General features: G+C 45.7%; 2 protein-coding genes across 10 annotated transcripts in view; both read right to left on the bottom strand.

The window, feature by feature from the left end:
• The window catches only part of PITPNM2 (phosphatidylinositol transfer protein membrane associated 2), a 144,247-nt gene extending 135,651 nt beyond the window's left edge, over positions 1-8,596 (bottom strand). The window contains exon 1 of the mRNA XM_060027946.1: positions 8,523-8,596. The gene's annotated coding sequence lies outside the window, so the exon portion shown is untranslated. The remainder of the gene's footprint in view (positions 1-8,522) is intronic.
• Positions 8,597-9,713: 1,117 nt separating this feature from the next.
• The window catches only part of MPHOSPH9 (M-phase phosphoprotein 9), a 55,458-nt gene continuing 43,232 nt past the window's right edge, over positions 9,714-21,939 (bottom strand). For 8 of the 9 annotated variants that reach the window (XM_060027937.1, XM_060027938.1, XM_060027936.1 and 5 more), the window contains 7 exons: positions 21,454-21,629; positions 20,172-20,318; positions 19,236-19,356; positions 18,333-18,436; positions 17,415-17,662; positions 17,042-17,110; positions 9,714-14,367 (listed from right to left, as the gene is read on the bottom strand). In XM_060027937.1, coding sequence (XP_059883920.1) covers positions 14,266-14,367; positions 17,042-17,110; positions 17,415-17,662; positions 18,333-18,436; positions 19,236-19,356; positions 20,172-20,318; positions 21,454-21,629 — 967 coding nt within the window. In that variant the 3' untranslated portion in view covers positions 9,714-14,265. Of the gene's footprint in view, positions 14,368-17,041; positions 17,111-17,414; positions 17,663-18,332; positions 18,437-19,235; positions 19,357-20,171; positions 20,319-21,453; positions 21,630-21,939 lie in introns of those variants that run through there. The other variant, XM_060027942.1, reaches the window with a different exon arrangement.

Below are 21,939 nucleotides of genomic sequence, written 5' to 3'. Positions count from 1 at the left end.
CTGCAGCTCCCAGGCCACCAGGACAAACCTGAGTGAACCGAACATCCCAGATTTCACAAGCCGGCCTCCAGTTTACAACCATGTGGTGAGTCTCAATCCTGCTCCACGCCCAGCCTGGGGTGGTAAGGTTTCAGGGAAACGGAAAGTCATTCCTCCTGAAAGGTCAAACCCTTGGACTTGGTTTTTTCCCACGCTCCTTCCGGCTCCCCTATTCTCCTAAGATGCTGAATTCCTCTTTTCCTCCCTGCTGGAAAGTCAGACAGAACATTCCTCAGGAAAGGGGACAGTTTGCCGGGAGAAATAACAGAGGTAAAAAGAGAGAGAAATGGGTGTAACTGGTGCTCTAAACCTTGGTACCCAAGGAGTGCAGAGCAGACGCTCTGGTCAGCATGCGTCACCATGACCTCACGATGCTCGGTGAGTCACCCGAGTGAGGCTGGGACCCGAAATGAAACGAGCAGCTTGGGAGCTCAGCTGAATACTGATGTGGGGATCTGTTCACCACCTCCCTTGCTACTCCTAGCAGCAAATGCCCAGGCTGCGTGGCCCCCTTTCCACACCAGGTTAGTGCAAATCGTGCTCTGGACCAATGAAACAAGCCACCTCAGAACTCTGCTTCACTGGGTTGGAAAATGTCACAGGAGTAGGGGAAGAAATGAGACCTTAAGTTATGCATGTCCATTTGATGGCTCAACAAGGGGGAATGCTTTCAGAACTCTTGAAGCTTTTGTTATTAATGGTGTTTTAGTGTTGGGTTCTTAAACACATCAAACAAATTTCCTTCAAATTGGTAGTTACCGACTGCCATGGGGAAGGCTGCAGGCCTCCCACCTCCCAGATGGCTCAACCACAATGAACGTGTGGCCTGTCAGATGCACAGCACTGATGAACTAACTGAAATATGCTTTAAGAAGCAAACCCCAAATAAATGTGAAATAGCTGTTTCCTTATGCAAGAGCCCCGAACTGCCTCCATGGCTGGCCGTCCCTGCCAACTGAACGGTCCCCGGGGCTCCTGCTTCCGTGTGGTTTTCAAAAGACTTAAATGTTTTTTGTCCATTGTGATTACCCAAGAGGGAAAAATTCTAATTGCAGAAAATGTCTGGTATCTCTCCCTCTTATGGAAAAAAAAAAAAAAAAAACCCGCAAGTGAAAAGTCAACTCTCACAAAGTGCCCAGCAGGACAGAAGAGAGCAATGGACCAGCCAGCGATAAACCGGCCTCGAGCGCGCCTCCCCATCTGCGGGAAGCCCCGCCTCCCCGGCAGCCCCGCGCCCGGATGGAAGCTGTTCCCTGTTGGAAATGGGAATGGCCGCCTATTTCTACCCCGATGCCTAGCCCCTGACCCCAACCCTTCAAGGTGGGTTTTCAAGGGTCTGTAAAGAGATAGCAGAGGGACAGCTGGCAGCCCCCACGGAGTAGCCCTCCCTCCACCCGCCTCACGCAGGGCCATGGCGCCTGGTGGGCGCTCCCTGGGGCCTGACTCCTTCGTGGACCATGGCCAGGTGAGGCCAGGAGGCTGCAGGGCCTGACTCAGTCCAGCAGGGCAGCAGCGGGAGAGAGCTCTCGCCCTGCTCCACAGCACAGCCGATGAGTCAGCCAGACCCTACAGAGACCTGGGGGAAAGCCCCCCAGCTGCAGAGAGAGAAAATTCCATCCTTCGCGGGGAACCATTTCCAAAAAGGGAAATAAAGAACCTGGGAGAGAAGAAAGAGCAATAATCCCTATTACTTATGTACCAACTCTTCACAGGGCACACGAGGCAGAACATTTTTGGAAAGGTTTCCAGGACTAAGAAGGAGTAAGAAAGCCAGGATTTGAGGGTTGGGAACCCGGGAAGCCCCATGCTGGCCTGAAATGCCTCAAGAGAATCATTTCTGGGACTTCCCTGGTGGTCCAGGAGTTAAGACTCCAGTTCCCAATGCAGGGGGCTGGGGTTTGATCCCAGGTCAGGGAACTAGATCCCGCAGGCTGCAACTAAAGACCCTGCATGCCACAAGGAAGATCTTGCACGCGGCAACAAAGATCTGCGTGTCGCAACTAAGACCCGGTGCAGCCAAATAAATAAATATATATGTATTTTTTAAATGGTAAAAGCTTAAAAAAAAAAAGAAAAGGATCATTCCTTTGGGCGAAGGGCTGCCCTTGGCGCCTCCCAGCAAAGACCAGTTAGTTCTGTTAGACGTGGGGCTGCCGACACCCCCTTGTGTACGAGAACACGGGACCTCCTGTGGAAAGGGGAGATGGGTGCCCTTCTGGAAGGGATATAGGAGGGCGAGGTGGGGAGCCTATGCCCGGATATTTCTCCTTCCTCTGGCACCCGAGACAGAGCAAACACAAGAAACTGCGGCCCTGGCCTTCATTCACCAAGTAATTACTGAGCGTCCACGAGGGGCCCCGTTCTGTACACTGGAGTTACCATGGGGGTAAACACAGTGACAAAGACGGCAGATGGGTCATTGCGGTGGGGGTGGGGGGGTAGCACGAGGAGGAAAGAATCTCATCGCGAACGCTGCAGGAGCTGAGAGGAAAGAACCACACTTGGGATCAGCCAGGAGTGGGTGCAAGTCTTGGCTCGGCCCCAGCCACCTGTGCAGACTCCAACAAGTCACTAACCTCTCTGAGCCTTTTTCCTTTCTGTAAAATGTGGCAACAGTCCCTCCTTATCTCTCCGGAATGCTGTGTTGTGGAACCACTTTGTATAAACTGTCCTTACTCATTATTCACGGATTCCCGTATTTACGAATCCGCCCACTTGCTACAGTTTACTTGTAACCCAGAAACTGACGATCGCCGCGCTTACGAGGTCATTTGCAGACATGCACGGGGTGGAGGTGGGGGGGGGAAAACTGAGTCACCCAACGCCCAACGTGCAGCACAGGTCAAACAAGGTGGCCCTCTGCCTCCTGTTTCAGTTCAAACTGTCAACAAGTGTCCTTTCTGTGGTCCATGTACTGCCACAGTTTTCACACTTTGGTGCTTTTTTTGTTAGTGATTTAACATGGCCCTGAGCATGAAGCCAAAGCACTGCCTAGTGCTCAGAGCTGCTCAGAGCCGAGGAGGCTGTGATGTACCTTATGGAGGAAACTCGTGTGTTAGACGAGCTTCGCTCAGGCGGGAGTGATAGTGCTGTTGGCTGAGTTCAGTTAATGAATCAGTAATATATAATAAATTAGGCATCTTTAAAGAGAAACACACATAAGAGGGTTATGTATTGATCGGAGGACAAATACGTTGTGACCAGAGGCTGGCGGGAACCTAACTCCGCATTTCCCCTAAGAGCAGTGGTTCAGGGCCCTTGACAGAACTGCCAGGAATGGGCCTCGACTGTGTGCACACGTGACCTAAGATGTGTCATACTCGAGGGCTTCCGCTCTGTGAGGCCATCGCTCCTGCAGCTGACTATGAGCATCACTCGGGATGGAAATCAGCCTCGGGGTCCCCGAGTCCTGCGGCTTCTTTCCATAACTCTCTGCCTTTCCCCTGCACGCCCAACTCCCAACACCTTCCCACAAGAGGGAAGCGGGACCTCGGGGCTTCGGGGCTTCGGCGAGGAGAGGGTGTGAAACCGCTTTCCTGATGCTCTTCCCCAAAGCTCTTGCTTGGGTTTGATTTGTCTGTTGCTGGAATCCTGCCTGTTGGTTCATTTTGTTTCTGTCCTCTGGCAAGGGCAGTTTATTGTGTTTTTTTGTTTTTTTCAAATTTAATTATTATTCTGACGAACTTCATTTCAACGGTAACTATATTTTTTGTTTGTTTTTAAACGATTAAAGCAATTTTTACTTTTTTTGAATTTTTTTTTATACAGCAGGTTCTTATCAGTTATCTATTTTATACATATTCGTGTATATATGTCAATCCCAATCTCCCAATTCATGCCAGCACCACCACCACCTCCCCTGCCACTTTCCCCCCTTGGTGTCCATACGTTTATTCTCTACATCTGTGTCTCTACTTCTGCCCTGCAAACCGGTTCACCTGTACCATTTTTCTAGGTTCCACATATATGCGTTAATATACGATATTTGTTTTTCTCTTTCTGACTTACTTCTCTCCGTATGACAGTCTCTAGATCCATCCACGTCTCTACGTTTGTTTTTTTAATACTTATTTATTTGGCTGTGCCAGGTCTTAGTTGCAGCATGTGGGATCTTTAGTTGCTGCATGAGGGATCTAGTTCCCTGACCAGGGATGGAATCTGGGCCCGCTGAACTGGGAGCGCAGAGTCTGGACCACAATGCCAGCTCTCCTCCCCAACAGTGCTCTTTCTGCCTTTGGTCATAAAGGCTTAGCAGGGGTTTTTCTTGGTGTTTGCTGGGCTGGGAGTGAGGAAGACGGTACCCCTGTACCCGTTTGACAGGAAGAAAGGGCTGATGTACAGGGCTGCTGTCCGACTTCAACTTCGCCAGTATAAAGAGCCAGCACCAAGCTGGTAGTTAGGGACCTGGGTTCCAGGCTGCAGGACAGGTCTTGGGCAAGTCACTGCTCTTCTGTCAGCCTCGCCCTCTCATCCTTAATGGGGTACAGCCCTCCCAGCTCCAGTGTTCCCAGACCCTCCAGCAAGGCTGGAGAAGACTTGAAAAGGCACCACCAGGCTCCCCACTTTCCCTCCAGACCGATTCTCTCCTTTCACGCAGGAACCTTTTCCGGTAGGGCCGTGGTGAAAACCGCAAATTTGACTCTAAATCCTACACACCTTTCCAGGTGCCCTGACTATCAAAACTCCACCCATTCTTCAAGGCCTCCTTCAAATCCCACCTCTTCCAGGAAGTCAACCCTGACCGCCTTACCCAGAAAGGGTGTCTCCTCCTCTGAAGCCTGTCTGCTGTTTAAGCAACACTTATCTCACATGCCCGGTGTTACCCGTGGGAGCATCTCCCTAACCACACCGTGAGTCAGCCTAAGCTTTAGGTGCAATGTTACGTACTATATTCAACTCTTATCTGTCCAGTTTTCCAGAAACCTTTTGTGATGAGTTATAAAGAATACAGCTAGATTTACACTTACATATATACGTGCACATAGACAGACGGTAAAGTAGAAATAAGTATGCTGACCACAAGGGTAAGTGAATACAGTCACTACATGAAAATATAGCATTGTGCTCCCAGCATCCTGGAAGCCAGGGAAGAGGAGGTGACCATAATCAGTTGGAAAGACAGTGTAGGTGGAACGGGAAGAGTCTGGCAGAACTGGGTACAAACCCGGAGTGCCTTAGGGCCAATCAGTTGACTTCTTTCTCTGGGAAAATGGAGGAAGAACACCATCTAACGCGCAGGGTTCGCGGGGAAGCCTCGCACACGCGTGCAGCACACAAACCATGCCTGTTTTCCTGCCCCACCTTCCTTCTCGTTATCAAAGGAAGAAGCAACCTACATTCCCCGCCCACAGGGGAGGCAAATCTTGCCTGGCCGTACATTCTAAAAAATTTTTCATACGAGACTCTGTAAGACTTGAGCAGAGAGGGGGCAACGCCCCACGTTACGGTTAGCCCTGGTTTTAGAGCAAAGCCAGACGACGATTTGCCATGGCCGCCATGGCTCTATGTGATCACATCCCGGGTACCCAGTGAAAGCCTAATAACATTGACGGAAGGACCTACAGGGAAGCTACTTGAAGACCACTTAGTGGCAGGGGGTCCTGGTGAGCAGGTTTCAGGAGGGCTGTCTGCAAGGCTGACCATGTCTCCTGCCCATGGCTGAGGACGCAGGCGTGAGATCACTGTCCTTCCATGACAGAGCACATGCCCGCCCCCACCCCCCGCTGTCTTCTCCAAAAGCAGCAAGGCAGCGATCATGAAGCACCAGAAGTTTCCTCTTCTTTCTTTTAAAAAAAAAATAAATTTATTTATTTATTTTTGGCTGCATTGGGTCTTTGTTACTGTGCGCAGCCTTTCTCTAGTTGTGGCGAGCGGGGGCTACTCTTCACTGCGATGCGTGGGCTTCTCATTGCAGTGGCTTCTCTTGTTGTGGAGCACGGGCTCTAGGCACGTGGGCTCAGTAGTTTTGGCTCGCGGGCTCTAGAGCGCAGGCTCAGTAGTTGTGGCGCATGGGCTTAGTTGCTCCACAGCATGTGAGATCTTTCCAGAGCAGGGATCGAACCCGTGCCCCTGCATTGGCAGGCACATTCTTAACCACTGCGCCACCAGGGAAATCCATCACCAGAAGTTTCCTCTTCTAATCTCTACAAATGAACTGTACATTCTCCACGACTGGCTCTTCTCAGGGACCAAGCTGGAAAGCTTTAACGGGATGGGATGGTTAAGAGAACATCTGCCTGGTTTTAAAAGAGGCCTCTAGATATGGAGGAAGGCAAAGCTGGGCCCCAGTGAGAGAGGATGTACAGTCCACTTGGGACAAGGGCTCTTAGCTCCTCACCATTTATCCCACAGACATTTTACCTAGAGCCTCCCATGTGCCAGGCATGGGGGATGCAGAGAAATGAGATTCGGCGCTGACCCCACAGGAGCTCAGTCTGGCAGGGAGGCAGAGAGTAACATTTAACTGCCGTTCTGCCTAAGTTACATTAGGGTGGCACAAAGGTGGAGGTGATGGACTCCACCTGGGAAGGTCAATGAAGACAACAAGCCTGGGTCTCGGTAACGAACAGTCATTAAGGCAGAGGACGCAAGGCCCAAATCCTACAGGGCCTCATACAAGCAGAGGAATTTTCTTTCGGATTCCATAAGGAAGGACCAACCAAGATCAAGAGAAACCAAGTGACTCAGTGAAGCTCGTACGACCTTATGGGACGGCCAGGCCTGGAGCCTTGACTCCCACAGTTCAGTTACCCTGCTGCGTCCCCTGCACGGCGAGTGCAGAAGGCCAAAGAGAGAAGCCCATTCCACACCCAATGCCCAGAGAGCCCAGAGTCTGTGCCGGGCCATCGTCATAGCAGAGCATGTACTGTCCTAGTCATCTGGCAAGTCCCTCCCTATAAGAAAAACAGCCCTTCCTAACTCACTGTGTTTCTCTCTGCAAAGGGAGAGGACTGGGAATCTCCTCCATCACAGAAGAAGAAGAAGAATTTAACAGGGACCGTCCAGGAGTCAGATAAACTAGGTCCCCAGAGGCAAGCTGGGGAGGGGGCTTCTACTGCATCCAGACACTGACGCTGACGGTGCACAGGGTGCTGACCCAGGGCGGGGGACCAGGGATGAATCAAACTCCACCCCTGTCCTCCATCCTCCAGGAGCTCACAATCCAGCCAGGGAGATAAGCCGGGCCCAAAAGTAACTATAAAATAAGGCAGGCAGTGATAAGAGTCACACAAGAGACACAGATAAGGTGCAGTGGGAGTTCAGAGCAGAGATGAGTCACGCTGGGTGCTTGGCCGCAAGGGAGATTCAGATGACGGGGAGCATCTACCACATTCCCCTCAGAAAGGAGGCGGGGGGCTCTAGCCTATAGCCCCAGTGGCTCCCAGGTAGCGGCTGGGGAGAGAGCTAGGAGGGGACCGAGAAAGATGCCCAGAGGAGGTCCCCTTTGAAGAACCCTGATTCTGAAGGGAAGGACGCAAGGAGGCCTGAGACTTTGGAGAACTGCCCCAGTCCCTATTTCAGAGGCAGGGAGAGGAGTGTAGGATGAGGAATTTGGAATTTACGCAGGGGCAGCAAATGCGTTGAAAAGGGACAGAGCTAAAGATTTGCCTTGAAATGACATTTGCCTAGCAAACACACTCTATTTATTCAGAATGTCCACTTGAGGTTTCCCGGCGGAATTAGCTACACGTTATGGCGGAGGCGGGCACTAGCGTTTCCCTCTCCCCAAGTTCCCCATCAGCCCTGCCTGCCCCTGACAAGCAAGGCTGAGGCGGGTAGGGAGGAAGCTCGCCGCTCTGAGACAGCGCCGGCCCCTCGGGTTGCAACAGCAAAGGGAGACTCACGGGATGGAGAGGGGCCAGATTTTCCTCCAGCGAGGGGGACACCGGCAGCACTTCTTCCCAGTCCTAGCCCCCTCTCTGAGGGCCGCACCCCGGGCTCAGGCCCCGGACACCCACCCAGCCAGGCCAGCGCTGGAGGGCTGTCCAGGTGGAGGCGGGAAGCCCAGAAGGCTAGACCGAGGGCTTTGGCCACCACTTCCTCTCGGCCCCTTCCCAGCACTGCACACACACCTGCCCCTTGGCCGCCGTTGACACTTGTCACTGGGGGAGGGGAGTCCTCCGCGCCTCAGCCGGAACCGACGGAAATTAGGCATTAGCGTCGGGGGAGACCCCCTGAATCCCGAGGGCCAGCGCCTCCCGGGGGCCGGGCTGGGGGCGATTTCCTGAGCCCGGGATCCCCGCGCGCCAGACCCTCCCCCACGAGCGGGGCGGCGGGGCACGGGTCTCCTACTTTTCCCTCCCGCCGAGCGCGCGGGCCGGCGGACAGGCGGGCGGGCGGGCCTGGGCCTCCGGGAGCCGCCGCCCGGCCGGGGTCCGCACCCCGCGCCCGCCCCCACCCCGTCCCCTCCCCGGGGGCTCCGCGCGGGCCAGAGGAGGGGGCCCGGCCGCGCCGCCTTCCGGCCGGGCCGCCGAAACACTCACCTCGCTCCGCGCGGCGCGGCTTCGTCCTCTTCGGCAGCGCTGGGCCGCCGCCGCCTCACGCCGCCCGGGAGGCCCCGGCCCCGCGGCCCCGGCCCGGCCGGCTGCGCCCCGCGGCTCCGCGCGCCGCCGCCGCCACCGCCGCCGCCGCCGCCGCCAGCTGGCCCCGGGCGAGCGGCCGGGCCCCCGCGGGCATGCTCCCCGGCCGTCGGCGGGCGTGCGGCGGGCGGGCGCACGTGCGGGCCGCCGCGGGTCTGGGCGCTCGGAGCGCGGGCCGCGGGCCGACGAGGAGGCGGCGGCCGGCGGGGCGCGGGGCCGGGCGCGCCGGCGGACCGCCCTGACAGCTCTACGCCGCGGCGCCGCCGTGCCCCGCGCGCCCCAGCGGCCGCTGCTGCCCGTGCGCGCCGGGCCCGCCTCGCATTCCCTCACTCGGCGGCAGGCCTGCGCCTCCGTCAGGCCACGCGGGGAGCCGCCCGCCGCCTCCGCCCGTCCCGAGGGCCGGCCTCCGCCCGGAGCAACCCGGCAAACTTGGTGGCCCCGCTCCGGCGCCGGACGTGCTGTCGCCCCGGCGACCCCCGAAAGCCCGGGGCTCGCTTCCGCGCGGGAGGCCCCGGGCGCTGGACCCGGCCCACGACCTCTCGGCCCTTTTAACACCATCGGCCTCGCCTATCGGGAGACTCGCGAACAGTAAGAGGGGAAGGGAACGAGGAGATCTGCAGAAATTGGAAAAAAAATACAAACAAAAAAATCAAGTCCTTCGGGAGTAAAATGACAAATCAAGGGGAACGAACTGCGGAAGACTTCGGAAGGCATTTGGAATGTGTGGACAAACCAAAGGTAGTTAATTGAAGTCGAAACCTTGATGCCGGGTACTTGCATCAGTTACCGACCCGATTTGCAGAAATAGGCATCAAGGAGTTCTCTCCTCAGGATCCCAAATATGGTCTGGACCAAAAAATGAAAATGCTCTTTGGTCATCAGAAGTCGTGGGAGTAATAGTAGCCAGAGGGTAAGTTCTAGTCCCTGACCTCAAGGAACTGGCCGAGGATCAGAAAGAGCTTCATCTTGATGTTCCCTCCCGACTGGACGCTCCAGTTGGACCAAGAGGGTACTGAGTGAAATTTAAAGGAAATCATAAAGCGTATATTTACACTGAGCAAGGATGGCCTTGTTTGTCAAGATCTGAAGTAACTGAATTAAACAGGGCACACCCAAAACCTACGGGTAGTTTACCTATCACTAAGTATTATAAGGTCGAGAGGAGCGGGGGAGCGCCTTCCCCTGGAAGGGCAAGGGCAAGCTCAAGTTAAAGCGCTCCAAGATGACTTCAGATCAAGTCAGAGAGAACAACCCTGACCAAAGGCTGTCCCATCTCCTTGGACACCGAACGGGCCAGGAGAGCCGCCGTAACACAGCTTGCCTCAAAACGCCTCATGATCACACGGAGACAAGTGAAGGGGTCCCCATAAACACTAAACCCTCAACTCCTTCCCTCCACCAAGGGGTGCCCTAAGACCCATTAAAGGTTTTCAGCCCCAGTGCTGTTCTGAGTCGGCCAGGGATTGAGTCATCATCTGTCTCCTGTACAACCATCCTCCTTGCCTGAGGACCCGTGGAAACCGGATTGGATGACACACGCTTTTGCTGCTACTTCTCCCTGTACTTGTGCTTTAACCTAATAATAAAAGTAAAAAGAAAAAAAAAAAAAAAGCATTTCAGAGCATACAGATCTCCAGAGTGAGGCTCTGCCTGTAGGCCAGTCGGAACAGAGCACCTGGACGGCTGCCATTGTAACCCTGCAATGACTGCCCTCAGACCAGTAACGCGGAAGACTTAACACCATTAAAAACCAGATCCCACAGTTAGCCAGTTAGGAATAAATACACTAATATCACAGTTATTTGTATGCACAAATATTTATTAAGTGCCTGTATTCAAGAATGAAGAGGAGATGGTCCCTGCTCTCATGGAGCTTACAATTTCATTACTCCAGCATTTGACTAGATTTAAGAACTGCAACAAGCACTGGTCTTTGTCTAATGTCAGCAGCACTATAGGAAGCAAATTTCTCACGTTATATTGGTCACTGTTACAGTGAAATTGTGAATAAAACATTATCTTTGAAGTCTGTAGTCACAGCGATGACATGACATATAATGTCCAGCAAATGCAAATTTGTGGCTTGATTCCTCCTATTTGAGAGGGGTCTGCTGAAATAAAACACAAATCAAAAGGGGAAGGCTTAACAAACAGGTCCTAAGAATACTGGTGTAGTTTAATATATTATTAAACTGCCACAGAACTCTTGGCAAGGCAGGAAATTATCTCCTGCAAAATCTGTGCAATATAATTGGTTTAATTAGACCTGCAAATCTCATAACCATGTACAATCACTTATGATGGGTAAATACGATTTACCTTTATGATTCCTAAAGGGCTCTAGATATGTATTTATTTTTTAAAAAGCTTCTTAGAGACTCACAGCACAAATGGCACATTAAAATTTAGTGAAAACTGCTTTTGAGATATCTAAAAATTAAAATGACAAAAGTGTCTAACTTTTCTACATTTATAAGTACAGAGTTCAGAATTCAAATAGCATTCAGCAAAGCACCTGGCTTTTCTGAGTTAAAAAGGGGAACAAATTTTGGTTGCTTATCAAACTCCAAAAGCAAATCATAATCTTCATATAGATCTTCCAAACGTTCAGTGGCAGCCACTTCCTTCATGTGCTCCTGTGTCACAGGCCAGCACCTTTAGAAGTCTAATTATGGAACACTCAAAGGTGCAATTATTTTGATTACATTGGCAATACTTTTTTTTTTTTTTTTGGTAAAACAGCCTATATCAGATAACCCCCAAATCATCTACTTTACTTAAGATCACAGGGCTTCTGAACTTACACTAGCCAAGTTATCAATTACTCATTAAAAAAAGCACACCATTTAAACTCTAAATGAGCCCAGCTCACTTAAACTCTAAGAAAGCTCATTTTTTGCAAAAAGATGGAGAGAACAGCTTAGACCACCCAACAAATGTCAACCAACCCAAGGCAGTTTTTAAGTCAATTGCTGGGGACACAGTCTACTTTTCTAAGAAAGCACTGAAATCGCTACTTCAAAAGCCTATTTAATAACCCAGAATGAATCAGAAATGTACTGTTTATTGAAAACTTACTAGACACCAGGCACTTTACATAAGCTCTCACAATGGAAGGCAGCTTCTTATCTTTACATGGAGGAAGGCGGCCCTGAGCAGGGTGTGACCCAGGTCTGTCTGGCTCGCCTGTCCCCTGCCCAGCTGCTACAGTCCTAGCGCTGCCTAGTAGCTACATCTACTTGGGACCCTCGAAGGACAGAGGACATTCCCCCCACCTCAGGAGGCTTTTCAGGGAAAGGAAGGGGGTAGATCCAGGGGAAAGGAGAGCAGTAACTCTACTTGCATTTTAAAAGGCACTTCCCAGAAGTGGAAGATTCACTTAGGTTTGTCACTAACTGCAGCTCAGCCCCAGAGACAGCAACAACAGGTGCTTTTTAAGCTTGCCACCTCTCCAGCTTTCAGGTTGTTTTTAACTGGAGTATTTGTATGTTAAGCATTACCAAAGGGAAAGACGGCTGAAAGGATTTTCCTTGGTGTCCCTCTTCACAGCTACGAAGAAAAAATTTTTTTTTCTTAATTTTAAATAAGTGACTGATACTTCCAATCTATTACACACGTCACAAATCAAAGCATATGTTTCCTGAGAGGTACAGAACACATCTTAATGGGGCTTAGGTTGGAATAAGACTACTAAGAAGATAACTCCCTGACAAGAGAAAACGCTCATCTCTTCTGAAATGGCCATTTCCTATTCTTAAGAATGTAATAGACTTTACAATACAAGTAGGGAACAATGAAACATCCTAATAATTTTCAAGTTAGTTTTTAATATCATGTATAGGAACACATTAAAGGAAGTATCATCGGTAAAGTCGATCCCTTTATTAAGTCTTGACACAAGCTCTCCTGGAACTTGATTAAAAAGAACGTTTTCTTCACTATAACTAGGAGATTAAAAAGAAAAAAAGACTAGGAAAAAACACCAAGAATAAGGCACTTGATTCTGCTGATGAGTAACTTTGATTAGTTGGAGGTCTCCAACAGGTTGCAGGAGTTGGAAGCAAAGGTTTGATTCACGGACAGGAAGGAGCAAGAGAGGCCGCTGTCAGGCGACCCCCGCTTGCTGGGAACCCCTGAGCTGAGCAGGGAGGCTGCAGGCACCAGGCCCGAGCTCAGGCAGGGGAAGCTCCGGTGAAGGGTGCTCAGAGATTATCTGAGATCCCTGCTCGAAGGCATACATATACCCTAATGGAATAATGGGTGGCTTGGCTCAATATAACTACATGCTCTCAAGAGCCACAGAAGAAGGAGAAAAAGCTCAAAAGTAAACCAAACTGTAAAACCGGAATCAGTGGGAATCAATGGTGAAAGTTTGGAATGAGTCTGTTTGTCAACACATACCAAGCTTGAATAAGTGGGCACTGGGTTCTGACTGGCCACCAAAAAGTGGGCAGCTAAGCAGCCTGGACCTGACCAGAAGTCAGGACCTCTACCTGCTAGGCTCCCGATCAGAGCACAGCTTCCTGCCCACGTGCTACTTCTGAGAGCCAGGAGGCATTGCCAAGGCAGTGCGCTGGAGCCCTCCAGCAAGGCCACGCGAAAGGCACCGAGCTCTATCTAGACACGTTCCCTGTCCAGTAACAAGCAGGGAAGGTTGCTCTCATCTCAGCCTACTGTTCTTACAGCAGCTACTATGGGAGTATTTATTTTTCTTTTTGGCGGGGTGGGGGTGGGGGTGGGGATAGGGGTTAAAAATGTCTTCATGACGATCTGACAGCTGAGGCCACGTACACTGAGGAAACTGGGGTTGCTCTTACAACCTGAGTGGTGGCCTATATTTCCATCAAAGCTTTATCACCTCATTGTCAAGGGCGGGACACAAATTACATTCAGAATGATGGGCAGAAAGCTACAACTCCCCAGTTGTTAAACTTTTCTGAAAAGCACTACATCTATCACAAAATTAGAGAATTACATCTCTATCATTTTTCTTTCTTACAAATAATGAAGTTTAAGGGAAACAAAATGAGATATTCTTACTTTCAAAGCTTTCCAATATTCCATTATTGCCAATATTTCCATTATTAACTATTCCAATATTCACTCTAAGACATGGTTCAAACACGAATTACATTACTATTTTTAAAAAACTTCAACACAACTAAATCCAGAGTATGCTGTTTTTTGTTTTTGTTTTTGTTTTTTTTTTGCATTCAGCATGTATTACTCTATCATTACGGAAGCTGTCCTTAAGCATTTATTTAAAAAAAAAGAATCATATTCACAACGTAGAACAAGTTTATAAAATTGGTGTGCAAAGTTAATGGTAAAAGGATAACACTATTTGTTTAGAAACAAAGCTGTCTCCCCTATTTACATTTCCTTATTCTTGCTATAAATTGGATATATATACTATTTAAAAATAATACTTTTTAAATAGTAAAATATACGAGATTCCTGAGCATAACAAAAATATCTTGAAAATATGTGGCCATTTGAAGTATAAAATAGCAAGTGTAAAGAAGAGCATGATTGTAAAACTACTGAGTGAAAGCTTATAAACAGTACAAAATAGTTTGCCTTTTCTGAGTGCATAATTACACATTAGTGCAAACAAAACTGCCTCAACATTTAATGGCTACAAATCTCAAAGATTTGCAGAGGTGCGCAAAACATGAAATTTCTTTAATGTCATACGAACTGAACCCAGCTCTCGATTAATCTTCTCCAAGCGATCTTCCAAGGCTTCCTGGGTGAAAATCATGGAAAAAACTTAATTAGACTTCTACATCAAGTTCACCGATTCTATAATTACCACCAAAATGACTTTTCTTTCAGCAAAAGAGCAAGTATAAACATCAAAATTACAATCATTTTGGTTTTTATACAAATCGTCATTTACATTATTTCTTTTAAACGAAACATAAATCAACTTTTCAACCATTCAAGATAACTGCTTATCTTTAAATAGAAGGAGAGAATTATTTGACTCCGTTGAACTGAGAACAGTACAAGAGGAACCTAGAACGTTCTTCACACATTTCGCCAGAAGAAACGGACACATCTGACTGGTGCCGTATCCCACTTACAAGTATATCAAATAACTTTCTTGTGACAAAAATTTCTAGGTTAAAAAAGAGGAAAAACGCTGGAGGAGACTTTTCCAAGAAACAAGATATTTCACAATGAGTCAGTGTAACAAATGCTATTTTTAAATAAATAGTACTACTGTTAAATAGTACCTGGAATATATATTCATCATTTTAGATACTTTATTAGATATTAACTCCAATGGTATCCTGAAATAAAACTTAAAAATTTTCTCTTCAACAACTTTAAATTGTAAAAAAAATTACACGTTCATTTTAGAATTTTTAGAAGACAGACGAGCAAGAAGCAACAAATAACCACTGTTCCCCTTTCTGGTTTTTTTCTGCAGATAGGAACACCAGTTTTAAGAAAAATAAAATCAGAATCAAACTCTACTTCAGAATGTTTTTCAATTTAACTTTTCTTGTTATGGAATATACTTTATGACATCATTGTAAATTAATGTGCAATATTCTATCAGATATACCATATTTAATCAAGAATCTTTTAGTTGAAATTTAGGTTGCTTCTAATTTCATATATCACAAATAATGCTGCAATATATATTCTGAAACATACCTCTACACACACCTATAAATACTGCCTTAGGAATCATTCCCAAAAGTAAAAATGCAAGGTCCAAAGAAATGTAAAATTTTAAAGCTTTGGATACATGTCAAGCTGAACTCCAGAAAGTCTGTGACGCTTTCTCCTTCCACTCGCGTGTAAAAGGATAAGCTTTTCCCTAGCCCAGGTTCTGGTGGTTTTTTGTTTTGTTTTTTTTTTTAAATACCTGCCAATGTGATAGTTTAAAAACCATGCTTTTGTTTAAATGTGTGGGATTTTTTTACTCATTGGTGAGGCCAAGCATTTTTCAATATTTTTTGCCCAATTTTACCTTTTTTACGTATGAATCATACACAAGCATCCTCAGCCCTTTTCTGCTGCCATTTGTCTTCTTACTGGATTGAAATAGCTTTGACATATATGAACAGAACCTAGGGCCCTCTAAGTCTTATTTTAAGAGCTTATCATCATTATGTAAAAAAATATATTAAACAAAAGTTTCAGATATTTAGAATTAGAGTATGAACAAGTTTTCTTTCTACTTTCCCAGTAAACTGTTTTATTTTATTTATTTGTTTGTTTATTTATTTATTTATTTTGGCTGCACCTCGCGGCATGCGGGATATCTTAGTACCCCGACCAGTGATCGAACCTGCACCCCCTGCATTGGAAGCACGGAGTCTTAACCACTGGACTGCCAGGGAAGTCCCCCCAGTAAACTATTTTAAAATGAATTTCATGTGTTGACTTTTACAAATTACTGAATAAAAACGTTCAGAACAACAGAAAAAATGAAAGAAAGTCAGAAAAAAAGAGAAGTTAAGGATACAGGCCCTAGAAAAAGACCTCTGCTATTTTCTGTGTGTCTTTCTCACAGATCAATCTGAAACTGAACTTTTCCTGACATTAAGGCACTGAAAAGCCAAAGCTTGCAGTTATATAAGAGACATATCATTGCTGTTATGTTTAAAATGTTACAAAAAGAGATTTAAAATGTTCCATGGTTTCATGCATTTTAATTCTCTTTGAAAAGCAACTAAAAAAAATGTACACGGCCCACTTTGCCTGCACCATCTCCTGCTCAATAATGGAATCACACCTCTCTTTTTAACCTCACATCTATTCCAGTTGCAAAGTGCCACTGTTTTATATGTCTACTAAATGGAAAGGGGTTCAGAAATAAACTGCAGATTGGGGAGCAAAAAACAAACACAAAAAAGGGAGATTTAATGTGAGAGCCTTAAAAATGTAAAATCTGTTAACAGACATACTGCCATTTGCTCCCAAGTTAGTTTCTTGAAAACATGATGGCATGAACACCTTTTTCTTAGCAGTATAAAGGTAAAATCACTTTTTGTTCCTGAAAGCTAGCATACAGTTATAAAATACACTATCATCCAAACACTTCCTGTAAAGGCTAAAAGTTTTGATCGACTGTTTCAGTGTGCCTAAAAACTGTGATATTAAAAAATCATCGAGGGCTTCCCTGGTGGCGCAGTGGTTGAGAGTCCGCCTGCCGATGCAGGGGACACGGGTTCGTGCCCCAGTCCGGGAAGATCCCACATGCCTCGGAGCGGCTGGGCCCGTGAGCCATGGCCGCTGAGCCTGCGCGTCCGGAGCCTGTGCTCCGCAACGGGAGAAGCCACGACAGTGAGAGGCCCGCGTACCGCAAAAAAAAAAAAAAAAAAAAAAAAAATCCTCGTGGTTAAATGGAGCACTGACTCGCACCAAGCCTCCAAAGCAGACCCAAGGTTAAGACACTTCACCTGATTCAATCTTGTCTGCAGAGTGATTCGTCCTCCAGTAGAAGGCATTCGGCTTAGTGCTGCCTCAATCTGTTAACACAAAAAAATGTTTAAATAAAAATAGGAGAATTCTAATTAGTGGCAGGGAGGTTTATAACAGAATGGAAAGAAAAGACTTCAGCCTAGTACTTTCTCGTCCATCTCGACTTCGCATAAGTCCCCTCTGTCACAATTAGTAACAACAGCTTGGCTCACACACGTTTCTAGTGCAGCTCTGTGTGGCATCCACAGTAACTTCCTGGGTTTGACTCAGTAATTCCCTCCTGACTCTTCCTCAGACGTAAGCATTAAGTGCAGACAAAGATTTAAGACACTTTTTTATGTTTGTTTTTACCTGGTCTTTTTCTTTTGTAAGTTCATCAAAAAACCGTTCCGTTTCAGCTAGGGTCCTAATTTTTGCTGTATACTCAAAATCATTACCCTGTGGTGGTACGTAGGCAGGCTTACACTGTTCATAGCTAACTGATTTATTCTTCTCCCAGGCTGATCTCACAGAGACTTTCTTCACTCCACTTGGCAACGGTTCGGGGGAAGAGCTATGATTAACATGGATGTCAGTGGTTTTTTCTGAGTATTTTTTTTCTGTCAGAGAGAAAAGAAGTTTCTTTTATTTCTTATCAGCTCTTCTAACAGAGCATGTACATACTAAATATGTTACCCAACTTCACTTTCTGAAAATGGCTGCTACACGGCCAAAAAAAATGTAATGAAAAGAGATACATAATGAATCATATATACTCAGTTTTTTTCTCCACAGAATTCTAAAAGCCCTGCCCTCAGTTTGACAATCTTCACAACTTCCCTAAATAAGCTTAAAGCAAAAAAAAAGTTTAAAAACTAAACAACACATTTAGCGGACATATACCAACATTACAGAGTTAGTATTTTAAGGGCCTACCCAAGTGATTTCACATACATTATCTTATAACTTTATAAGATAAATGAGAAAAAGAAACTTAAAATATAAATGAGAAAAAGAAGGTGCATATGAGTTACAGAATATAAAAAACTGAACAGTATGGCCCTGGTAATTAAAGATTAACATCCCCTGTACCTCGGTTTCCCAACTTTCCAATGAGGATAACAACACTGACACAATATGAGTGTCACAAATGCTTATTTTTAGAGGCCCTTGGGTAAAAAAAGATTTAAGTGCAGGATATAATGACATTTAGAACCTTGAAAAGATACCAGAAACTCACAAAATGAAAGACGAAAACCATAACTGATAATTTTTTTTAGGAAAAGGTACCTTCTGAGTCATCTAGAGGAAGAAACTGGAGTTGTTTCCTTGGATTGGGACGTTGTACTGTAGACACAGGAACAGTATCTAAATCATCCAAAAGTATATCAAATCTATTGAATGAAGCAAGTTACTTGTGAGAAAAAAAGTGTTAACTGATGTTCCCTATCTCCACTAGAAAGATGAGCTGGCATCCAGTTAACTTACATATTCACATATCTTTAAAAGAGAAAGGTGGCCATATAATTTTTTAAAACTGAAATTTAATTTGTATTTTCTAACACAAAATTATATTTACATACTGGCGACTTGAAGCATTTACCAATACATTATCTCATCCGATCTTTGTAACAACCATATGAAATAAGCAGGTAGGCATTATTACCCCCGTTTTATAGAAGAGGAAACTGAGGTTCAATGTGCTTCAGTAATTTTCCCCAAGAGCCTGACGGAGCTGGGCCACCAGCTCTCATGTCTTAGGAGTCAGTGGCCCTCCCACCACAGCACACACTCCCAACCACACTTCAGAGAGAACTTTCTCAGGAGCACAGGTAAACTTGTGTTTAGTGCCAGGGCCATACCAGGACAGCCCACTTTCTTGTACAAATGGCCCCCAATTCTCCCTGTATCTTATACCTTTTCAGGAAAACAAAGAATTATCATTCTATATCCAAAAGCTGGAAGAGGTTCTGAGGCAGTATTTAAATTTTATAGTAGCCAGTTTACACACTTAAAAACTGTTTTCACGTATTATAGTACTTTTTTATTTTTAGTATGACATTTATTTAAATGATTTAAATCCACAGAATCCCCATTAACAACTGAAAAATTAGTGGCAGCTAGAGGCATAAGTTGACATTTTTAAAAAATCAATACTATATATATTTTATTCAACAATTTTAGAGAACTTACCGAATCGGGCTGCTTTCATTTTTGCTAAGTAGATGACTAAATCCTGGGGACAAATTTTCTTTAGGGGATCGCTTTGGACTATAAGCCACAGTCACTGGTGTTAACATAATCTCTCTTTTTGCTACAGAGGAAAACGAAGAGGAGACAGTCTGTTCCTTCTATGTATGTGCTAGGTTGGCAGAGCATAGCTTCTTTTCCAGTACCTTATTTCTAACTAAGAATACATTTTCACTGTAAAACTTTTTCGAAGATAAATAAGAGTATACAAAGTAAAAATAGTTCATAATCCTAACATCTAGAGGAAACCACTGGCAAGATTTTAGTGTATCAGACTGTAGTTGCAGCGCTCTGACTCAAAACTGGTTTTTCAGGATTTTAGAAGTCGACTGGAAATAAGATGGAAACACCAGTGCACTAGTGAACATTCCTAATAACACAGTCATACACGAATCTCCTCAGCAGTTACGGAGATGGAAATTAAGGATACACAGAGGCCCAATGCTTAACTTTAAGACCATACTTATAATTGGCTAAAGAAAAAGGTGACTAATGCTGAGTAACCTTAGGTAAATATATGGAAAAAAACATCATTTTTCAGGCTAGCTTAATTTGTTTGAACTACTGTTTAATTAGATAGTTGTCAAAATATCTAGTTGAGTTTGTCTCAAAAACTGTGAAGTGGTATTAGTTGCAAAACATTTGCGGGACACACTCAAAAATCTCACTTTGATAAACGGTGAGAATTTCTTCAGTTATAGTCATAGTAACTGTGCAATCAGATGGTGTTATTGAACAAGATCGTATTTAGGGATTCTGTGTTCAGAGCACTGTACTAGGTGCTAGGAAGAGTGTAAGGGACACAGAAAGCATCAAACAGTGTGTATGGCTCAGATGCCACTCTTCCAAGCCCAAGAGACATAAACCTCTAACTCTTACTTGGAGTACTTGATTTACGATTTGAAGGTGGTAAAGATGACGATCTCTGTGAAGCAGAATTAAATCTCTTTTGTCTTTGCTGGGCACCTTTCTCTGGGGACCGACTTGCATTGACTGAAGTGTCAGTTAGCCGAGGAGTCACTAATTCTGTAACAGAAAAATGTAAAAAAAGAAATACAAAACAAACCTAGCTTCAGTTATCTGCTTTTTATTAACAGATGGTTACACCAAGCAAGCAATTCTTCTCACCATCTAGATTATAATGATTACTTGCAAAATGCACCACATTACAATGCTAAAAAATGCTTGATGAAGAAAAACGTGTGAGGTTTCAATGAATTCATTCTGGTTCTCTGTTTACAACTGGCATTCAAGGTGATTTTTCAAGAGCTTATTTTTAGAAAGCAGGTCACTAATTTATTTACTAGCGGATACTGCTTTGGAAAGGCAATGCCAAAGACGTTAATGATGTAATTAGCAGGCCCAACCAAATAAGCACCAGAGCAAGTACAAGCGCCTGGACCTGTGAAATAAACAGTATTAAACATACTTCTTGTCCTACTGATAGATGCTCAGTAACCAAGAAAGGGAGAGTAGGAAACGTTACATCTCACTTTATGAACACCAAATGCCTGTCGTAACTTTTTGATGTGTGCAAGTAAGACAAATTGATATGAAAAGTTTTCAAATATCCTTAAGAATGCCACGTAAATCTTTAATAATCAGAACATAATATGTCATTTGAAAAGGTACCTATGTGATGACAATGATAAATTAACAACTGGGGGGGACTTCCCTGGTGGTCCAGTGGTAAAGAATCCACCTTACAATGCAGGGGATGGGGGTTCGATCCCTGGTCGGGGAACTAAGATCCCACATGCCGCGGGGCAACTAAGCCACAGTGCCACAACTACTGGGCTCACACGGCCTGGAGCCTGAGCGCCACAACTAGTGAGAGAAAACCCGCACGTCACAACCAGAGAGAAGCCCGCGCGCCACAATGAAGAGTCAGCACATCGCAACAAAAGATCCCACATGCCTCAATGAAGATCCCACGTGTTGCAACTAAGACCCATCATAGCCAAATTAATTAATTAATTACTTAAAAAAAAATTAACAACTAGGGGATTCAACTGTCTGCAATGGGGCCGAAACAGCATAAAAATAAATTTAACTTTTTATTTTATTACTTGAGGCATTTCATTTTAAGAAGGCAATATAATTGGGGGAGAAAGAGATCTATATATCTATATTTCTATCAAACAAGGAATAAAATACTTACTATTTGAGGTATCCTCTTTCTCCGTCTGTGTGCCCCAATTTTTAAATACTTTTTCTTCATCAAGTTCTTTCAAAGCTTTCATGATTGGTGTGTCTGAAGTGTCTCTTTGTTTTTTTATCAATAAACTTGTTGGTGAACTTCCAGGTGAAGGATCCTTTTCCAGAGGAGAATGGTACCTTAAATAATAATTGTAAGACACACGGTGCTATGAACAGAATATTTGTGTCTCCCCAGAATTCTTATGTTGAACGCGATTCTTATGACGAATTCTTGTCCTCACCTTTTGGAGGTGATTAGGTTTTGATGAGATGATGAGGGTAAAGCCCCCAAGCTGAGATTAGTGCCCTTATAAAATAAGGAAGAGACATCTTGATCTCTCCCTACACACATGCACCAAAGAAAGGCCATGTGAGGACAGAACCAGGACCCAACCATGCTGGCACCCTGATCTCAGACTGCCCACCTCCAGAACTGTAGGACATAACT

The sequence above is a fragment of the Delphinus delphis genome, chromosome 13 (genome assembly GCF_949987515.2).
Source record: "Delphinus delphis chromosome 13, mDelDel1.2, whole genome shotgun sequence".
NCBI lineage: Eukaryota > Metazoa > Chordata > Mammalia > Artiodactyla > Delphinidae > Delphinus > Delphinus delphis.
Note: the sequence above shows the minus strand (reverse complement) of the source record. Positions and strands in the feature narration are given on the sequence as shown.